This window comes from Bufo bufo, chromosome 2 (assembly GCF_905171765.1).
Source record: "Bufo bufo chromosome 2, aBufBuf1.1, whole genome shotgun sequence".
In the NCBI taxonomy this organism is placed as follows: domain Eukaryota; kingdom Metazoa; phylum Chordata; class Amphibia; order Anura; family Bufonidae; genus Bufo; species Bufo bufo.
In genome coordinates, this window is record NC_053390.1 from 256,066,755 (window position 1) to 256,089,890 (window position 23,136).

At 43.2% G+C, this 23,136-nt stretch overlaps 2 protein-coding genes across 2 annotated transcripts in view; one reads left to right on the forward strand and one right to left on the reverse strand.

Moving 5' to 3' along the window:
- RSPH14 (radial spoke head 14 homolog) overlaps positions 1-23,136 on the forward strand; it is a 258,180-nt gene that overhangs the window by 55,092 nt on the left and 179,952 nt on the right. The window lies entirely within an intron of this gene.
- Positions 9,380-23,136, reverse strand: part of GNAZ (G protein subunit alpha z) — a 136,413-nt gene continuing 122,656 nt past the window's right edge. The window contains exon 3 of the mRNA XM_040416428.1: positions 9,380-12,036. Coding sequence (XP_040272362.1) covers positions 11,692-12,036 — 345 coding nt within the window. The 3' untranslated portion in view covers positions 9,380-11,691. The remainder of the gene's footprint in view (positions 12,037-23,136) is intronic.

A 23,136-nucleotide genomic window follows, 5' to 3' on the forward strand; every position in this document is an offset into this window, starting at 1 on the left:
TTTTTAAAGGTCTGCGCATGCGCAGACCGCAAAACCGGGTCCGTTTTGCCGGAACACTTGGGGCCGGATCCGGCATTAATGCATTTAAATGGAAATTCCGCCAAGTGTTCAGGATTTTTAGCCGGAGAGAAAACTGCAGCATTCTGTGGTATTTTCTCCAGCCAAAAAACGTAAGAGGGACTAAACTGATGTATCCTGAACAGATTGCTCTCCATTCAGAATGCATTAGGATAAATCTGATCAGTTTTTTTTCGGTATTGAGCCCCTGTGATGGAACTCAATGCGGAAAACAAAGACGCTAGTGTGAAAGTACCCTAAGTTGTAATAGTACTCAGCAATCTATTCATGATCCCAGTTTTCCTGACAACATACAGGAGTACATGTATGAGAGGTAAGAGCCGCTCTCTACAGACCCTCCACTATTTCAGGTTGCCAAGAATCTTTGCATGTTATTATATATTACGTGAAACCTTATTGCATACAAATATGACTGGTGAGAGCAGTAGCACAAACTTGCCTCTAGGTGGCATGATTGCTTACATCTGTCCGCCAGTGTTGCTGGATCTATGGAGACTTGGCTATTCAGTAGCTCATGACTTATCAGTACTAATATTCCATCTGTTTCTCTGTGACATCGGTGACAAAGGGGCAGTGGGATAGGTGCCAGACTTTCAAGCATTGTGTGCGTATGTGAGTCTTATGAGAGCTTAAAACCATAAACTAAAACCATTTCCTTTGTCTCGTACCATGCTTACAGCAGAACCTATTATAGCTATTGCAGTGTATTCATGGTCACACTATATATATATATATATATATATATACTAGCTGAAGGACCCGGCTTCGCTTGGGTATATTTAATCTATTTCATTTAATGTTTGTGTGTCGTTAAAAGATATCAACACTATCCACTATAACAGTGACATCTGCAGCACCCCACCCCCAAAACAGTGACCTCCACAGCCCCCCACCCCTTAACACTGACCTCCCCAGTGCCCCGTCCCTTAAAATTGGACCTCCATAGCAGCCCACCCCCTTAACAGTGACTTTCACAGCATACCACCCCCTTGACAGTGACCTCCTCAGGGGCCCGCCCCCTTAACAGTGGCCTTTACTGTATCGGGGGCGTGTCCTTTTGAACAGCTCACTGTAAGACAGCAGCACTGTGCTGTCTGAGCGTGAGCTGCATGGAGAAAGTCACCCTCCCTCCCACCTCTGCAGCTGACAGAAGTTGATTTTTACCTTCATTTTTTCAATCCCTGTCGGCTGAGGAGTGGAGGTTGCGTGGCCTAACCAGATATGGGCGTGGCTTAGCAGGACCTAGAAGTTAATTTTTAACTTCATTTTTCAATCTCAGTCGGCTGGGGACAGGGTGTGGCCAAAACAGATCGGGGGCGTGTCGTTTTGAACAGCTCACTCTAAGACAGCAGCACTGTGCTGTCTGAATGTAAGCTGCAGGGAGAAAGTCACCCTCCCTCCCACCCCTGCAGATGACAGAAGTTGATTTCTACCTTCATTTTTTTCAATCCCTAACCGTATCAGGGGTGTGGCTTAGTAAGACCTGGGGGCAGGGTTTTAAGTCTTCTGAGGGTGGACACATTTTGGCAGGAGGTGTGTCTGGCCGCCTTCCTGCAAGAGTAACGCCCCTCTGGGCACCTTACTGGCTCATTTGCATATCAAATAAACTGGATTTTCAGAAGAAAGAAAACATCTATTGCTGGAACAAAGGCACATCTGGAAATAAGGTACTAAGTGCTAATAGGCCATGGCTTTACTATCCTGGTGACAGATTTCCTTTAAAGCTCACCTACAGCACTGAAGAAAAATGGCTGGGTTGTTATGGAAACCTGGTGTAAAACTGTGTGTATGTAGACCAGGCTTCTATTGGCTAATGCATTTTTTTAGGAATATCTCAGGAACAGAACGTGGTAGAGAGCTGAGACCCGGGCTAAAACCTTCCCGGACACCTGATGTACCTGTGTGCTAAATTTCGTGATTGTAAATGCGACGGTACGGATTCCTTTAGCGGACATACACACACATACACTCAGCTTTATATGTTAGAAGATTTGCTGCAGCACTCATAATTCTGTGACTACTATGACATAATTGAAATTCATTTGTTTTTGTGACTTGCTGTAATGCACTTAACCCCTTTATTCCGCACGCACACTCCACACGCACTGACAAAAAAATTATAATAATGCACCAGGTAGAAATGTTTGATTACTGCAAAAACTTGGCATGTAGTTATGTCTCGGGCAGATATGTAAGTGATTATACATGTGGTTTGATTAGACACTGGGTCCTGCAAATAGAGGGCGTAAAAGTGCCTCCCTATAAAAAGCCTCTAAGAGGCTACTTTTGGTTAGTGTACTTCTTGCTAAGATATTGTTGACTGCTAGATATGCCTCTACGACACAGTCAAAGACATTCTGCCCAGGTGACAGACTGTGAGAAACAGGATGGCTTTTTCGATGAACTGCCTGTCATCTAAACTGTTCTGACCTAGCTGTTAGGAGGTATTGGTTACATGAGGGTACGCACTCACTGTGAACAGGCTAGGGGCAGCCAAGAAAGACCACCTAGAGAGCATCATTTGATTCACCAACAAGCACTAGTAGCTCTAACAGTTTGTTGTCCACCATCCAGACACAGGTCGCACCTTCATTACACACCCCTGTCTCTGCTCAGACCATTTCCAGGCTTCACTTAGCAGAAGATAATTTACATGTCCTGCCATTGACGCCTTCGTTTGCACTGGTGTCATGAATGAGAAACCTGGACTGCTAGCGACTGAAATGTCACCAGATTTATCACCAATCAAGCATTTATAGGACCAACTACGAGTGTCCAAGATCTACAGGCCCAGCTGCAACATCAGCGGGCAAATGTGCTGCAGTTACCATACAGAACCTGCATACCTCCATACCGCCCAACAGTATCTTACCTTGTATCCAGGCTAGAGGGGCCCAGCAGGGTACTACAGGCTCCTCTTAATTGTACAGTTTTTCCTAATAAACGCATCGTTTCACTCTAATATTGTAATCACTTACAGATATCATCATTACATCCACACATGGAAAGTTTCATTCCATTCCAGCAACTCCTTCTCGGTGCATTATTTTTTTTTGGCAATGAATGTAGTTTGGACGTTAAGGAGCAGGTTTTTATTTTATTTTTTGTCGCTGTAGTTTAATAACAGTTTGTTTTTTTTGCTTAGTAAATTGTACTTCAATGGAAACAAACATTTGTGGGTACATACAATTTTTTTTATTTCTTTTTACAGCATTCACCTGAGGGGGAATATCATGTGATATTTTTATAGAGCAGGTTGTTACGGATGCGGCGATACCCAATATGTCTTATTATTTTCATTTTTAAGTTTTACACAGGAAAAGCATTTTTGAACAGAATAAAATCTTGTTTTTGTGTTGCTATTTTCTCAAAGCCATATTTTTCAATTTTTTGGGCGATTGTCTTAGGTAGGGGCTAATTTTTTGCGGAATAAGATGGCGGTTTCATTGGTACCATTTTGGGCTACATATGCCTTTTTGATCGCTTGGTATGACACTTTTTGGGAGGCAAGGTGACCAGAAAATGGCTGTTTTGGCACTGCTTTTATTTATTATTAGTTTTTTACGGCGTTCACCTGACGGGGTGGATCATGTGATATTTCTAAAGAGACGGTTGATATGGACACGGTTGATATGTCTACTTTTCTTTTTTCTATTTTATTTTTTTTCTTTATGTAATTTTAGGGAAAAGGACGTTTTTTTTTTTTTTTTTTGAAACGTAATATTTTTTATTGTGTAAAACTTATTTTTTTGCCCCACTCTGGGACTTCAACTTTTGGGGGTCTGTACAATGCATTACAATACTTCTGTATTTTAATGAATTTGCTGTAAGTGTATTACACTTACAGCCTTCCTGCCTGTGAGATCCAGGGGGCTGGGTCTCACAGGCTTACATGGAAGGCATCGGGCTGCCTTCCCAGCCATTGGGTCCCTGTCACAGCAGCGCGGGGACCTGATAGGTATACTGCACATGCTGCGGTCAGCGCTGAATGCGGCATTGCGATGGTTGATGTGCCAGCATCGGTGTTTTCACCAATGATGGCGCATACATCAGGGGTCCGGCTATCAGTGATTGCCGGACCCCTGCTGCTAATCGGACGCTGGGATTTAAGACAGACCGTTCCCGGCGCTGGTATCCTATGGGTTAAAGAAGTGCACAAAGCTGGACAAACCCTTTACATGAAGAGATTATTGATGACCCCTTAGTGATTATGAGCAAATGTTGCAATGATTGCCAAGCGGAATTAAGTAAAAGGTCATAGCTGATGAAATGTATCTTTTAGGCTACATGCACACGAACGTTGTTTGTTTTCGTGTCCGTTCCGTTTTTTTTGCGGATAGGATGCGGACCCATTCATTTTAATGGGTTCACAATATAGGCATTGTTACAATAGATCCGCAAAAAAAAACAGATGGCATACAGATGTCATCCATTTTTTTGTGTGGATCCGCAATTTGCGGACCGCAAAACACATACGGTCGTTTGCATGTAGCCTTATACATAAAGAATTTGAGCAGTCCGGTGTGTAGAAGGTTATCCTTCTGCTCATTAGGTGCTCAGTGATTTTTTGCTGGTGATTGATTTTTGAAAACAGAAACATCAACTAGGGCTGAAACGATTCTTCGAATAATTCGAGTCAAAAAAATCCTCGATGCAGTTTCCCTGCATCGAGTAATCGTTTACATCACATGATCACGGAGCGGGAGTGAAATTAAGCGTTTCACTCACCGCTCCATGTCCTCCGGAGTCCAGAGAGATGGCACCGCCCTGCAGGCAGAACTTTGCGTAATGCGCAGTTGCGCACATACATCGTCAGCACGCTGGCTAACGATGTGTGTGAGACGTAAGGTCCCAGTGCATGCTGGGATGAAGACAGTCTCGGACTCCATGTGTCTGCGGCTGCGCCCTCCTCACTAGTGCCAGTGCCATTAGGTAATTTAAGTTAACAGCACCAGAGGCACGCCAGGGGGGAATCGGGGGCACTCACTGTAAATTGATATTGAAAGGCAGATGGAGAGTGGTTAATGGAGGCACCACCTTGGCATGTATAAAGTTATTGGTTTAGAGAGGGGGTTAATGAAGGCACCTCCAAGGTGCTTTCATTAACCCCTACAAACCAATAACTTTATACATGCCTAATGCCACAGTGTTTCCATTAACCCCTTCAAACCAATAACTTTATACATGCCCATTGCCAAGGTACTTCCATTAACCCCTCCAAACCAGTGAAAAACCTTATGTCATGTGTGTGCAATTATTTGCTATACCATACCACCACTGTAAGAAATAAAAATATTGTTTTTATAAAGAAAAACGTAATTACGTATGTTATTTTAAGAAGGTTTTTCTTATTAGATTACTCGATGAATCGAGAAATATAAATCGATAGAATACTCGATTACTAAAATATTTGTTTACTGCAGCCCTAACATCAACTATAGTACAGTTTGTATATTGTAAAGCTGGTTTTCCACATTCAGGTTTTTTTTATGCAGTTTTTGATGTCAAAGACGGGAACAGATCTTAAACAGAGGACACATATCCCCTGGATATGCTATAAAAGTCCAAGATGGGAATGCCACTTTAAAGGGTTAAAGGGAATCTGCCAGCTCCAAAACACCCTCCAAACTAGAGTAAGCACTGATTACCGTATATAATTTATATCTTCATATTCATTTACATTCCGATGCTGTGCTCTCCCAAATCAGCAATGAAATGCACTTGGAGGACTCCTCTGAGTCCTCTCCATTACGTGTGTAAGCACACGCGACTCCTCTCAATGCATTTTATGGCCGATTTGTCGGAGCACAGCGTCAGAATGTAAGTGAGTATGAAGATAAAAATTACATAACCAGACTCTGTATCACTTACACTGTACACCGCTTAGGCTACTTTCACACTCGCGTTTTGTGCGGATCCGTCCTGAACGGATCCGTTCAGATAATACAACCGCATGCATCTGTTCAGAACGGATCCGTTTGTATTATCTATAACATAGCCAAGACGGATCTGTCTTGAACACCATTGAAACGGACGGATCCGTTTTCTATTGTGCCAGGATGGATCCGTTTTCTATTGTGCCAGATTGTGTCAGTGAATACAGATCAGTCCCCATTGACTTACATTGTGTGTTAGGACGGATCCGTTTGGCTCAGTTTCATCAGACGGACGCAAGCATGCAGCGTTTTGGTGTCCGCCTCCAAAGCTGATGCATTCTGAGCGGATCTGAGGCAAACTGATGCATTCTGAGCGGATCCTTTTCCATTCAGAATGCATTAGAATGCAAACTGATTCGTTCTTCTGAGAGCTCACAAACGGAAAGCCAAAACGCGAGTGTGAACTTTCATTTACTCTAGTTTGGGGAGTGCTTCAGAGCTGACAGATTCCTTTTAAGAAAAAAATCCTAGTTTTTTTTTAATTTACAAGTTTGAACACTCTCTTTGTTAGAAGGTTCCCCCAATAATAGTGTTCTCCTGCTTTGCCACCATGGATGAAATAAAGAATTACACAGTCCCAGTTGACATCAATAGGCTTGATGGTCCTCCAAAGATTTTCTAAGCTATGCAGTCCTTTATACTTGAGGCCCAGTGTATTACACTTACCATCAACCTAATAATAAGTACAAAAGTTGCAATTGTTTCAATTCTGAAGAACCTACAGGTTGGAGAGCAAAAGGAACCTCAGTGCCTTACAAAGCACCACGGGCCTTATATCCCATGCACTGGTCGGGGTCCCAGCAGTTCCCACTGATTAGACATTGATGACATATCCAGTTGATCCATGAGCGTAAATGCTTATGATGGAAAACCCATATAGGGGGACCAGCTGAATCAAGTGACAGGATGGCTGGATTTGATTTAATTTGCCAAAGATATGAGTAGCAGATTTAAGGATTATCCTTAATGAGTAAAGGATTATCCTGTAATGAGAGGACATGCAAAATGCTATCTATACAAAGAAACACTCCCTATGATACATAGGACAGCAGGGATAGTATTGATTCAGCTGGTCATTAGACCACTCCTTGCAGTAGTTTAGAGTAATGGAAGAAGTAAGATTTTAGAGGTCCAATGATTCTATGTGGGCAAAATCTGAATTCTCCATTTTTGCCTGTAGATTAAGGCCTCTTGCACACGAACGTGTGCGCCCTGTGGCCGTGCTGCGGGCCGCAATGCACGAACACCCACCGTGGGGCAGCCGCAGCGGACCCATTCACTTTAATGGGTCTGCGATCCGGCCGGTCCGCAAAAAGATAGGCATGTTCTATCTTTTTGCGGAATGGAAGTACGGGACGAAACCCCACGGAAGCACCATTCCGCATCTCCGGATTTGCGGACCCATTGAAGTGAATGGGTCCGCATCCGTGATGCGCACACGTTCGTGAGCAATAAGCCTAATAGCACATTAATGAATGTTTTTTGTTTTTACCTGAAACATGCTTTGCTGTAAATGTAATTAAAGAGGATCTGTCACCAGGCTAGGCCCTTGATGAGATATAGGTTATATGCAATGCAGCAAATCTGATTAGAGCAATTTGCTGAGCGGGTCTTCTCCCAGACTCAATATCTCAATATCTATCGTTATAAGAAATTCACCATTCAGTTTGTCAGGTAAGGGATAGGGCCTTTGCATACAGCAGTGCCTAGCAATGATCCCTCTAAGCCTTTGTAGACAGTCATGGGAGCAGTTAGGGGTCTGGGCACATCACGTTTGAACACCACCTGTATGGTTTGCACAGGGAAAGCTCTTACGCTGAATGTATCCATAGAGCTTCACTGACCCAACATATACCAAAAGGAGGTACTTTTGGTATGCATCAGGGTAGTATATACAGTGCTGCCCATAATTATTAATACCCCTGGCAAATTTTGACTTAAAGTTACTTTTATTCAACCAGCAAGTAATATTTTGACGGGAAATGACATAGGTGTCTCCCAAAAGATAATAAGACGATGTACAATAGGCATTATTGTGGAAAAACAAACATTTCTCAGCTTTTATTTACATTTGAGCAAAAAATACAAGATGTTCCGCACTGTGGAAAATCTCAGAGGACGTGGTCGGAAGCCAAAAGTGACACCTGTGCTGGCCAGGAGGATAGTTAGAGAGGTGAAAAAGAATCCAATGATCACCACCAAGGCCATCCTGGTGAATCTGGGCTCTGCTGGTGGCAATGTCTCAAGGCAGACAATCCAACGGACACTGCACACTGCTGGGTTCCACGGATGCAGACCAAGGAGGACGCCACTTCTCCAGATAAGGCACACAAAAGCTTGCTTGGCCTTTGCAAAAGCTCATCTGGACAAAGAAGAAGACTTCTGGTCTTCTGTGTTATAGTCAGATGAAACAAAAATTTAATTGTTTGGTCACAATGATGTTTCCTTCATTTGGTGTAAAAAAGGAGAAGCCTTTAACCCAAAGAACACCATCCCCACTGTCAAACATGGTGGTGGGAACCTAATGCTTTGGGGGTGTTTTTCAGCCAATGGACCAGGAAACCTAATCACAGTAAACGGCACCATGAAAAAAGAGCAATACATGAGGATTCTCAACGACAACATCAGGCAGTCTGCAGAGAAACATGGCCTTGGGCACCAGTGGACATTTCAGCATGACAATGACCCAAAAACACACAGCAAAAGTGGTGAAGAAATGGTTAGCAGACAACAACATTTACATTTTGGAGTGGCCCAGCCAGAGTCCAGACTTGAATCCAATTGAGAATCTGTGGAGGGAGCTAAAGATCAGGGTGATGGCAAGAAGACCCTCCAACCTGAAAGATTTGGAGCTCATTGCTAAAGATGAATCGACAGAAATACCTGTGGAGACATGCAAAAAGCTGGTCTGCAATTATAGGAAGCGTTTGATTGCTGTAATAGCCAATAAAGGCTTTTCTATTGATTATTGAGAAGGGTGTGAATAATTTTGGACACTTTTTGCTCAAATGTAAATAAAAGCTGAGAAATGTTTGTTTTTCCACAATAATGCCTCTTGTACATCGTCTTATTATCTTTTGGGAAAAACCTATGTCATTTCCCGTCAAAAAATTACTTGCTGGTTGAATAAAAGTAACTTTAAGTCAAAATTTGCCAGGGGTATGAATAATTATGGGCAGCACTGTAGCTGTATAACTTTTTTCTGTATGGAATAGCATGGTATCCTATGGATGAAATGTGCCATTATATGCCTATACAGGGACACAGTAGGTCAGATCTTTCCAAGTTATTGTTTGAAAATATAAAAACCTAACATGAAAAAGGTACAGATTAGCCATCAAGTCCAAAAAGAATGAAACACCATGTTAACCATTCAGAATCTTTATTTCCCTTTCACCAGTAGAGAAACTGTAGTGTCATTAATCTTCAGGGGCAAAGAAGCCTGCAAGGCACTCTGGCCACCACCAGGTAACGGGTACATACAGCGTGTTGCAGGCCTCATGGACCCTGAGGATATAAGCCCTTGGCAGAGGAGTCATACACTTTTGATAGGGGTTTTGTGTTTTCGGGAGGACGCTGTGTGACTTGAGTTACACATGAAGCTCAAAGGAGAGGAATTTACATACTAAGTGGATGTGCTTTACGTGGTCTCAACTTATTTACACACAGACTTCACACAGACATCCAGAATCAGCAGCCCTACTGCCAGAAAATAGAGAAAACTTTGTATCCTTATGGTGGGCCTATGGAATATCGCACCATGTTACACTTTTAGCTCCCAAAAACCATGTAAAAAGCAAAATGTGAAGTTATTGTTCATATTGCTCCACTGACGCTTCTTTAAGAACACACTGCTCCAGTTTAAGGGGAAAGTAAAGCCAGGTCTCGCCACAAGGTCTATATTACCACAGAAAGTCTTAGTGTGAATACTCATAGGCTTAAAGTTTCTTTTCAATGTTTTGTACGGGGTTTTTTTTGCAAAAAAATAGCCAGTGTTATTATATGTTCCAGTGTTTTTGTTTTTTTTTATACTTTTTTTGTTTCATAACAAACAAAAATAGTTGAGCACTTCTTTAAAATGTCCTAAAAATGTCCCACTTTTTTTGTCTGTCAAAAGCAGCAGGGGACATCGCAAAAAACAAAAATTCTCAGCAGTTGTATTTGCGTGAACAATCTGCTGCCAGAGCCTGTTCAGAGCCACTTCTGCTTCACTTGTGGTGGAGGAGCTGGTTGTGTCAGGATATAAACAAAAGGGCGCTGGACAGGCTCTTATAGTGCAGATTCAGATGCGTAGTCTAGAATATATGGGTTCAGGAACTTTCAATAAATGTCTTCATAAAGATCAAACTTTGTATTCTCACTACTGTTGTTCAGATGCAACAGTGAGCAGCTGCAAAACAGGATATTGAGGCCCATTTACCGCACTGAAGGCAACAATAGAAAGTGAAGACAGTAGAAGGTCTTCATGGTACAGCAACAGCATTGCTGTCTACAGTGAGGAGCAATCCAGACCTGAACCAGCTGAAGGCCAAACTTCGACCAGATTCTGCTGTTTAAGTAGCAAGCACAGGCATGTGGTATGCTTTACATAATCGTTCTATGATGTAGTACTTGTGTACTACAAACAAGAAACCAGAACATTCTGGCAAAATGATATTTATATGGTATGAGGAGTCAAAATCAGCTTTATAGCACACAGCAACGTGTACCACCTGTAAATCCAGAGATGCTTCACCTGCCTGACGGTAGTATCCATGGAACACCTTTGACATTCTATACAACTGAGATAAAGACAAATCTAGCCAGTAATCTGTTGTGTAAAAAATAAAATAAAATCATGAAAAAAGCCCCAAAACAATGGCTGCTGTTCTCCAGCTTTCTTCTCAAGATTGTATGAAGCATGAGTAGCAGGCCCGGGAGGATAGCTTGAAACCACAGAGAAGAATTGTACATCATTTTGGGAATGTAGTTGATTCTCATTTTGCTTTATGTAGTTCCATCTTCGCATGGAATAAGTCTACATGAATGAGACACGCGATTGACACCTTGATTTATAGGAAGTCCTGAAGCAGCTGCAGCCATATTTTCACCAAAGGGCAAAAAGAAAAATTGTACTGCAGCTAAAAAGTTGCAAATGTACAATTTTAAATATATATTAAAATATACTGTATAACCCTGTGTAGCTTTGGCACATATAGTAGGTGCCAGGCATAGCTGGAATAATTCTTGATTGTTTGTTCTGTGCTGGCAATAAAGCATTTTTTTCTGACAGAACCGAGTGACTATTGTGACAAGTCTTACCTGACAGACCTTAGATTCCCATCAGTGACCAGTAACCCTCTCTCAAAAGGAGCTCTTCACAGGTTTACCACATCAGGCACCAGTCAAACACTAGTAGATCCACACACAACACACACACGCCACACATACTTGATACAGGGAGCAAATAAAACACATTATTTTCCTGGTCTGGCACCAGAAAAATCCAAGTCACCCTTTCAACCTGAAGACATCAAGTTTGTGTGGGTGAGGGATTCACTCTGGACGTTCAGTGCTGTGCGTAGGGAACCTCTGGGCCTAGTCTCACCCCTTGCTTAGTGTTTGCTTTAACCCCCTGGCATGTGGTCTCAGGGATAAGAACGTGCCCTATTTTCTGTGCAGGCTCCAGGAGAAACACTTAGCACAGTCCAATGTATTTGAGATTGTTCTGGATAATAACATCTGTCACTGCGTCAAACACAAACTGAATGTTGCTGGTGTCCGTGGCGCAGGTGAAGTGTGAATAAATCTCCTTGGTCTCCTTGTTGCGATTCAAGTCCTCAAACTGACGCTGGATATAGACAGCCGCTTCCTCATACGTATTCTGTCCCTTATAGTCGGGAAAGCAGACGGTGAGTGGGATGCGTCGGATCTTCTCAGCTAAGAGGTCCTTCTTGTTGAGAAAGAGGATTAGAGAAGTGTTGATAAACCAATTGTTGTTGCAGATGGAATCAAACAGGCGAAGACTTTCTGCCATGCGGCTCTGTAAAAAAGAAAACAGGGTTAGCTATAAATTATACGCATGATATGTATGTATTAAGAAATCTTCCAAACATAGTTTGGAAGGAGGATTTCGTATAACAAAGTGAAATTAGAAGGCAGTCCCAGTAGTACCCTCACAACATACAGTATGTGATACCTGGGGAGGTTCAGCCAGTAGATGACCAGAATGGACACCAGTCCTGAGTTGTCTTTTGTCAACCACAGAGTATATGAGAATACTGTCACATACATAGACTAAAATTACAGAATATTTACTTGTAAGTTTACATTGATAAAGGAGCTGCTTTCTGTTAAGGCCCCCATACACATTCATGTTCCAGTCTCCTGACTCCCCCATAAACCTACATGTTGGGTTCAGTTGAACATGTATGTTCATGCAATGGAGAGAGAGGAGAAAGCCGCTGACATTTCTGGCGGCTTATTTCCTGGAGAACAATAGGATCTGGAGAATATAGTCACTTCTTCCAATCCTTCCACCCCGTCATCTGTCAAGGGAAAGTTGGAAACTCCCCACCCTTATGCCTCTTTTAAATGAGCGTGACGGATTGGCTCCGGATGCGTTCAGGGAAACTCGCACCATTTTGCAAGCCAGTTCAGTCAGTTTTGTCTGCAATTGGGTTCTGTTGTTTTTTCCACGCAGGTGCAATGCGTTTTGATGCGTGATAAAAAACTGAAGGTTTACAAACAACATCTCCTAGCATCCATCAGTTAAAAACGCATTGCATCCGCACTTGCTTCCGGGTGCAATGCGTATTTTACTGAAGCCCCATTTACTTCTATAGGGCCAGGGCTGCGTGAAAAACACAGAATATAGAACATGCTGCGTTTTCCACTCAACGCAGAACTGATGTGTGAAAAAAAATTGAAATAAATGGGTCAGGAGTCAGTGCAGGTGCTATGCGTTCACGTCACGCATTGCACCCGCGCGGAAAACTTGCTCGTGTGAAAGGGGCCTTACAGTGATGGCTAACCTCAGACACTCCAGCTGTGGTGAAACTATGACTCTTAGCATGCTCCATTCATTTCTGTGGAGTTCTGAGAACAGCTGAGCAAGTGTACATCTTGAGTTGTAGTTTTACCAAAGCTGGAGTGCCGGAGGTTAGCCATCACAGCTTGACTAGGCCATTGGCCAAGCACAGTTCTCAGCTGGTTTGGCCTAGAATACACCAATGTGTATGGGGCTTGTCTGTCTCTGTCAACCAAGAAGGAGAGGTTGGCAGAAGATGCAAGAAGGGCAAAGGTGCACAGAGTGGTTTGGGACCGCCCCTGATGCACCTTACTGCTCATTTGCATATGACTTAAAAGTACTTTCTCTCCAGATTGAAGCAGCAGATCGCTATGTGAAAGGTATCATTACATTCAGCTGAGCTTTATCAAACTGGTGTGAAGTAGAACTGGTATAGTTGCCCATAGCAACCAATCAGATTCCACCTTTCATTGTCCATAGCTCCTGTGTGTGAATGGTTGCTATGGGCAACTAAGCCAGTTCTACTTTACACCAGTTTAATAAATCTCCCCCATGGTGCCTGGTTTATCAGTGAATCTCCTGGTGACAGACTCCCTTTACAAAGTAAAAAGTTCACACATAGGTTATCACTATTGTTTCCTAGGCCACTGAAAGGGAAATCTTCCTAGTTATGCAGTGATAAATGATATTACTACATAATTAGATAGATATGCTGAGGTAATTAGGTTAATAAAGCTCAGATGACAACTCCTGTGGAGACTGCTGGCCATACTGGCTGTCAGCCATGTTCATAAAACTGATATAAATACAGCTAAATAGAATATTAAAGGGGTATTTCCATCTCAGACATGTATCTAAGACCCACATCTGAGACCCACACAAGAAAGGGAGCCCTGATCCCAGTCTCCAAGCCGCTGTGACTAGAGAGGTGGCCGTGCATGCACAGCTCTCTCCATTCACCTCTGGTCACAGACGCCACGGCCTCATTTCTTGAGATAGATGGGAAAACGCCATATTTAGTGCGCGCTCCACACAAAAACAATGCAAAAAACATGGAAAAATGGTTTGTCTGTAGTGAATTCCATAAGTAACATCTGACCACATAAAAAAATGCAATGGTCACCCTTCAAGTAACAGGAAACCCAACACAGGGACCCCCTTTCTCAAGATAGATCCAGAACCTGCCTTTAAGACCCGTACCTATTGGACATTTTTGGTATAGCCTGTGGCTTTGCCATAAATGTCCAAGCTGGGAACCCCCACCAGGGGAGCACCACCAATGAGGCCAGGTGAGGCGATCGCCTCAGGCAGCACAAGGTAAAGGTAAGAGGGGGGCAGAGGAAGAGCCATGGGCAATGAGCAATTTCATTGTGGCAAAGGGGTTAGGTTAAGAAATTGGCATGGGGGGGGGGGGGGCGTTGCACCCCTGCCCACCTGTTGCTACAATGGAGAACTCCAGTCCCCTTCCTATGGGGCATGTTTGCAACAGGAAGGGGTTGTATGGAGTGGTAACTGAGCGTGTTCACTGCTGCGCAAAATAAATCTATAGGACATTTAGAAACAGCCAAGTGATTGCTTGGGGTTGACCAAAAGTATGGAATGGATGCGGTATAAAGTGTCTGGTATGAATACTCTGTCCTCCTTCTCCTTGACCTGTCCTCTGCCTTCAACACTGTTGACCACTCCCTTCTGTTGCAAACTCTCTCATCTCTTGGCATCATTGACCTGGCCCTCTCCTGGATCACATCATACCTCACAGACCGGATGTTTAGCGTCTCCCACTCCCGCACCACCTCCTCGTCTCATTCCCTCTCTGTTGGTGTCCCGCAAGGCTCTGTCCTAGGACCCCTGCTCTTCTCTATCTACACTTTTGGCCTGGGACAGCTCATAGAGTCCCATGGCTTTCAGTATCACTCCTACGCTGACGACACACAAATCTACCTCTCTGGTCCAGACATCACCACCTTACTATCAAGAATCCCACAATGTCTATCTTCTATATCATCCTTCTTCGCCTCTCGCTTTCTTAAACTTAACATGGATAAGACAGAATTCATAATCTTTCCCCCATCTTGTTCAACCCCCCCAACAGACCTATCTATCATGATCAATGGCTGCACACTCTCCCCAGTCAACGAAGTCCGTTGCCTTGGAGTGACCTTGGATTCTGCCCTTTCCTTCCGACAGCACATCCAAGCCCTTTCCACCACCTGCCGCCTCCAACTCAAAAACATCTCCCGCATCCGCGCTTTCCTTAACTTAGAATCTGCGAAAATGCTTGTACATGCCCTCATTATCTCCCGCCTAGACTACTGCAATACTCTCCTCTGTGGACTTCCATCTAGCACTTTCGCACCCCTCCAATCTATCCTCAACTCTGCTGCCCGACTAATCCACCTCTCACCCTATTACTCCTCTGCCTCTCCCCTCTGCCAATCCCTTCACTGGCTCCCCATTGCCCAACGAATTCACTTCAAAGTACTAACAAATACATACAAGGCCGTCCATAACCTGTCCCCTCCCTACATCTCTGAGCTACTTTCCCGATACACCCCCACACGCACTCTCCAATCCTCACAAGACCTCCTTCTCTCCTCTCCTCTTATTGCCTCTTCCCACAATCGACTCCAAGATTTCTCCCGTGCATCCCCCATACTCTGTAACTCGCTACCCCAACATATCAGACTCTCACCTACAGTGGAATCCTTCAAAAGAAACCTGAAAACCCACCTCTTCAGACAAGCCTACAACCAGTGACCCTGCTGCCTCTATACCGCCATGACCAGCTTCACCCGCACCTACTGTGTACTTCTCCGACACCATGTAGATTGTAAGCCCTCACGGGCAGGGCCCTCTCTCCTTCTGTACCAGTCTGTAACTCGTCTTGTTTCTGCTTAGTGCACTTGTCTGTATTATGTATGTGCACCGCTTATCATATGTACAGCGCTATGGAATGAATGGCGCTTTAATAATAAATAATAATAATAATAATAATGAATGGAACCACTGGATCGGTCTCATACGGAATTGGTTCAGTCTAATCAGTTTAGCTTTTAGAGTCCATGGACCTGGGCTGAAATCCCATTTTGCATGCTCCTCTGCCTTCGTCCTTGTCACCAGTGACCAGGTGGTTTCATGCTACAGCTAGATAATTAACAAGCCAATAGCACTGAGGAGTATGCCGCAGGTGACGGAGACCACTGTCTGCACGCAGCCTGATTCAAGTAATGTCAAGGATCCCCTCAGGTAACATTGCAGCCACCACAATTATAATTAAGCTAACAGACATGGTAGGAAGGATTAGCATGCATATGGCACCAATACGCCTCACTAACCCAGAAATTATATTCTGATATGTTTTTTACAATAAACTGTGTTTTACATATGAGATTACTAAACATGCAAAACTAGTACACGTCTTGTGCACAGTTTTACTAGTTTTACTTAATCTATTTAATAGTGTTTTTTTGTTTTTTAATATGGGCACTTGTCTTGTTGGTGAAGGTGGCGCCAGCTAAAACACAAAAAAACTGAAATTGTTAATCAAGCCCTGTATACTTCACCCAATATAGTCGCAAGGGCTTGATAAATCTGCCCCATTGGATGTGCTATACCAGGCTTTATGGGCACATGCAGGGGCAGCAATGTGTGCTCCTGCCAGTACAGCAGTCACTGCGGCCCCCGCAGTGGAATCCGAACACCGCTGACATATACAGATTCCAAAGTGCTATAGACACATGAACTCCTGGTGCCTATTTTGTAAGTAAAACAGAAAAAAAAAAAGTATATTATAAAAATTAATTTTATGGCATTTAGGGGTCATTTATTAACCTGAATTACGCCTATATTAGGCGTATTTCAGGCGTGGATTAGTTGGATGCAGATCATGGAACCCATTCAGGAGAATAGGTCGGCATACGGCGGGCACATAGTCGGTGCCTGTGCATTGCGGACCGGAGCATGGGCACAGGGCAACAACGGCCATGTTCATGAGGCCTTAAAATGTTGGATAAAGGGTAGACCAAAAAACCTGATGTAGCTTACTAGCTTCTGCATATTCATCTAGCAATGTAAACCAAACATTTTATCAATCTGTATTAATCTACTTTGCTCCCCTCATTTTAGAGTTTTCTTTCCCCCATAATAGATATTTATGACACACTGAATTTGGTGGGAGTAAGACCACTCACCATTCCTGAGAATAAGGGCTCATGCACACGAATGTATTTTCTTTCCGCTTCCGTTTTTTTGCGGACCATATGCGGAACCATTCACTTCAATGGTTCCACAAAAACAACGGAAGGTATTCTGTGTGCATTCCGTTTTTCCGTATTTCCAGTCCACAATAAAGTAGTGCATGTCCTATTATTGTCCGCAAATGACGGTCCGAGGCCCCATTCAAGTCAATGGGTCCTCAAAAAATACGGAACACACATGGAACACATCCGTATTTTGCGGATCCATACTGTAGGAATGCTATGCCCAGCCCATATTGCTCATGTGTTTGGTGATTAATAAGTTACTGTTTCCGTTTCTGATCCGCAATATGGAAACCATACGGATATGTTTTGTGGAATAACGGAATGGAAGCGGACTTAAATCAGAGAAAAAAAACCCCCTTAGATACGGAAAAACGGACCCGTGAAAACGGACCGCAAAACAACAACGGTCGTGTGCATAAGCCTTAAGAGTTATGGGTTATAATAAGTAAGTGACAGCACAAACCTTGGGCACTTCTCCCATTGGGTGGAGGTCAGACATTTATGGCATATTTAGTCAATATACTATAAATGTCTGGCATGAGAAAAGCCCTTAAAGGGGTTCTCTGGCAATGATTCAAAATGGCACCAGCAACCTGTCCTAGTATGTGAGCAGGACTGGTTGCCACCACTTGCAGAGCTGCCTAGAGGAATGAGGGGGCCTCACTACACACTACACTGCTCTACAATAGATGGTATTGATGTGATCCTGCCTATGATATGCCATCATGGCTGAGCAGCCTGACAATATGTAGTATATACAAGTGCCAGACTATAATGTTTACTGAGGCCTCCCCTCCCTCCTAGGCAGCTCTGCAAGTGGAGGCAACCTGTCCTCCTCACATTCTAGGACAGGTTGCTGGTGGGCATTTTAAATCAGTCCTGGACAGCCCCATCATTCCCATAGACTTTGGAGCAGCAGCATGCATACATGACTGCTCCCCCATTTGCAGGGGACACAGGCATCCAATTTTCATGATTAGTGAGAGCCGCAGCAGTTTGACCCCTACTGATCAGAAACTTATCACCTACTCTTTGGCGAAGGTGCAGATATGTCATGCAGCATAAAAGGTTTCCCTTAAAGGGGTTCTCTGGGAAGGGAGGTGATACTTTAAAAAAGGCTCAAGAAAGAAGGGCTGATCTCTCACACTCATCCCCCATATGCTTCTGACACTTCTCCGCTCCAATGGTCTCTACTTCCTGGGCCTATCTTGACATACAGGAAATACCTGCTCTGCCAATCACTGGCTGAGGTGGGTCTTCACTGTGGACTGTGATTGGCTGAGCAGACACCTCCAGGCACTTCCTGTATGTCAAGGAAATAGAGACCAGTGGTGACCTGCTAAGCAGCCGGGAACGATGAGGGCAGTAGCCCTTCTTTTATTTTACCCCAGTTTGAGCCCTTTCTAAAGAATTTCCCCTCTTGGAGCACTCCTTTAAACAATGTGGTTTTTAACAGACTTTGTTCCAAGAATCATTACTAATATTCTTTGCGTGGCTCCGAGCCATTGGCAACAGATGAGTGATCAGTCGGATAGAAACGCCATGCGTGTAATGTATTCTTGTTTGTCATTTCTATTACAATTTGTGTAGGACAGAGCGTGGATGGTGCTTAGCTACGTGCAGCAGGATTTCTAAAAGTCAGTCGTTTTCGGAAATAGGCACAAAAATGTAATTGTATATAATGAGATTATCCTTAATGAAAAATATTAACAATTTAATCACCAAATAATCGTGCAGCCCTTTTTCTTCTGTATTTCAAGCAACAAAAGGATTAATCAGCCTTAGGGATCGTTCACACAAACGTGTGATGCCCGTTGCCGTATTGCGGACTTTATTTGCGGACACGGGCACCGCAAATCCGGAGATGTGGTACGGTGCGTAACGGAACACTACAGAAGCACTACGGAGTGCTTTCTGGGGTTCCGTTCCGTGATTCTGATCTTTTTGCGGAACGGAAGGATCGCGAGCCCATTCAAGTGAATGGGTCTGTGATCCCCATGCGCCTGCCCCACAGACGGTGCCCGTGCATTGAGGACCGCAATTTGTGGTCCACGGCACGGGCTTCACATGTTCGTGTGAACGAGCCCTTATAGTGTAGCGGTTATTTCATGTCATATGTCTTGATTTGTCGGCACACTTTATAGATCTGCAGTCAGTTCCAACCAACCCCTCGTTGTGGTTAGCCTGCACACAAAGCAACAGGAGACAGGCGCTCGCTGAAACAGCTAACTATGGGGACAGCTACAGGACCCCATGGTAGGAACATGAGTCTCCAGTGTTCCCAGCGGAATATCACACATGGGTCACAATGTAAAAATTTTATTAGCCATGTACCAAAATAATTAACGGGAAGCAAGTGAGCTGTGGAGGCCTGGGGAAAGAGAGACAGAATGGAGCGAGGGACGGGGGAAGGGAAAGTCAGCAATATGCAGCAAGGGGATACGTGATGTTTTCCTAGTTGCACTTTCAATGCTGTGCTTTTGGCAGGAGCTCATATAGAGTAATTGGATTTACTGTGGACACGCTCTCTAAGTTGCTTGATGTGGGGTGCTGATGCAACCCTCCTATGACTTTGTCCGCAAGCTAATTACTGTGTATATAGAATACCGCTGGGACAAGCATTCCTCACATAGGTAAATGGAAGCTTTGAAAGTTCCTTTTTCTGTCAAGCATTTTAACCACCTCAGCCCCCAGTGCTTAAACACCCTGAAAGACCAGGCCACTTTTTACACTTCTGACCTACACTACTTTCACCGTTTATTGCTCGGTCATGCAACTTACCACCCAAATGAATTTTACCTCCTTTTCTTCTCACTAATAGAGCTTTCATTTGGTGGTATTTCATTGCTGCTGACATTTTTACTTTTTTTGTTATTAATCGAAATTTAACGATTTTTTTGCAAAAAAATGACATTTTTCACTTTCAGTTGTAAAATTTTGCAAAAAAAACGACATCCATATAGAAATTTTGCTCTAAATTTATAGTTCTACATGTCTTTGATAAAAAAAAAATGTTTGGGTAAAAAAAAAATGGTTTGGGTAAAAGTTATAGCGTTTACAAACTATGGTACAAAAATGTGAATTTCCGCTTTTTGAAGCAGCTCTGACTTTCTGAGCACCTGTCATGTTTCCTGAGGTTCTACAATGCCCAGACAGTACAAACACCCCACAAATGACCCCATTTCTGAAAGTACACACCCTAAGGTATTCGCTGATGGGCATAGTGAGTTCATAGAACTTTTTATTTTTTGTCACAAGTTAGCGGAAAATGATGATTTTTTTTTTTTTTTTTTTTTTTCTTACAAAGTCTCATATTCCACTAACTTGTGACAAAAAATAAAAAGTTCTATGAACTCACTATGCCCATCAGCGAATACCTTGGGGTCTCTTCTTTCCAAAATGGGGTCACTTGTGGGGTAGTTATACTGCCCTGGCATTCTAGGGGCCCAAATGTGTGGTAAAGAGTTTGAAATCAAATTCAGTAAAAAATGACGAGTGAAATCCGAAAGGTGCTCTTTGGAATATGGGCCCCTTTGCCCACCTAGGCTGCAAAAAAGTGTCACACATCTGGTATCCCCGTACTCAGGAGAAGTTGAGGAATGTGTTTTGGGGTGTCTTTTTACATATACCCATGCTGGGTGAGATAAATATCTTGGTCAAATGACAACTTTGTATAAAAAAATGGGAAAAGTTGTCTTTTGCCAAGATATTTCTCTCACCCAGCATGGGTATATATAAAATGACACCCCAAAACACATTCCCCACCTTCTCCTGAGTACGGAGATACCAGATGTGTGACACTTTTTTGCAGCCTAGGTGGGCAAAGGGGCCCATATTCCAAAGAGCACCTTTCGGATTTCACTCATCATTTTTTACAGAATTTGATTTCTAACTCCTTACCACACATTTGGGCCCCTAGAATGCCAGGGCAGTATAACTACCCCACAAGTGACCCCATTTTGGAAAGAAGACACCCCAAGCTATTCCGTGAGGGGCATGGCGAGTTCCTAGAATTTTTTATTTTTTGTCACAAGTTAGTGGAAAATGATGATTTTTTTTTTTTTTTTTTTTTTCATACAAAGTCTCATATTCCACTAACTTGTGACAAAAAATAAAAACTTCCATGAACTCACTATGCCCATCAGCGAATACCTTGGGGTCTCTTCTTTCCAAAATGGGGTCACTTGTGGGGTAGTTATACTGCCCTGGCATTCTAGGGGCCCAAATGTGTGGTAAAGAGTTTGAAATCAAATTCAGTAAAAAATGACGAGTGAAATCCGAAAGGTGCTCTTTGGAATATGGGCCCCTTTGCCCACCTAGGCTGCAAAAAAGTGTCACACATCTGGTATCCCCGTACTCAGGAGAAGTTGAGGAATGTGTTTTGGGGTGTCTTTTTACATATACCCATGCTGGGTGAGATAAATATCTTGGTCAAATGACAACTTTGTATAAAAAAATGGGAAAAGTTGTCTTTTGCCAAGATATTTCTCTCACCCAGCATGGGTATATATAAAATGACACCCCAAAACACATTCCCCACCTTCTCCTGAGTACGGAGATACCAGATGTGTGACACTTTTTTGCAGCCTAGGTGGGCAAAGGGGCCCATATTCCAAAGAGCACCTTTCGGATTTCACTCATCATTTTTTACAGAATTTGATTTCTAACTCCTTACCACACATTTGGGCCCCTAGAATGCCAGGGCAGTATAACTACCCCACAAGTGACCCCATTTTGGAAAGAAGACACCCCAAGCTATTCCGTGAGGGGCATGGCGAGTTCCTAGAATTTTTTATTTTTTGTCACAAGTTAGTGGAAAATGATGATTTTTTTTTTTTTTTTTTTTTTCAGACAAAGTCTCATATTCCACTAACTTGTGACAAAAAATAAAAACTTCCATGAACTCACTATGCCCATCAGCGAATACCTTGGGGTCTCTTCTTTCCAAAATGGGGTCACTTGTGGGGTAGTTATACTGCCCTGGCATTCTAGGGGCCCAAATGTGTGGTAAGGAGTTTGAAATCAAATTCTGTAAAAAATGACGAGTAAAATCCGAAAGGTGCTCTTTGGAATATGGGCCCCTTTGCCCACCTAGGCTGCAAAAAAGTGTCACACATGTGGTATTGCCGTACTCAGGAGAAGTTGAGGAATGTGTTTTGGGGTGTCTTTTTACATATACCCATGCTGGGTGAGATAAATATCTTGGTCAAATGACAACTTTGTATAAAAAAATGGGAAAAGTTGTCTTTTGCCAAGATATTTCTCTCACCCAGCATGGGTATATATAAAATGACACCCCAAAACACATTCCCCACCTTCTCCTGAGTACGGAGATACCAGATGTGTGACACTTTTTTGCAGCCTAGGTGGGCAAAGGGGCCCATATTCCAAAGAGCACCTTTTGGATTTCACAGGTCATTTTTTACTGAATTTGATTTCAAACTCCTTACCACACATTTGGGCCCCTAGAATGCCAGGGCAGTATAACTACCCCACAAGTGACCCCATTTTGGAAAGAAGAGACCCCAAGGTATTCGCTGATGGGCATAGTGAGTTCATGGAAATTTTTTTTTTTTGTCACAAGTTAGTGGAATAGGAGACTTTGTATGAAAAAAAAAAAAAAAAAAAAAAATCATCATTTTCCACTAACTTGTGACAAAAAATAAAAAATTCTAGGAACTTGCCATGCCCCTCACGGAATACCTTGGGGTGTCTTCTTTCCAAAATGGGGTCACTTGTGGGGCAGTTATACTGCCCTGGCATTTTCCAGGGGCCCTAATGTCTGGTAAGTAGGTAAATGACCTGTGAAATCTGAAAGGTGCTCTTTGGAATGTGGGCCCCTTTGCCCAGC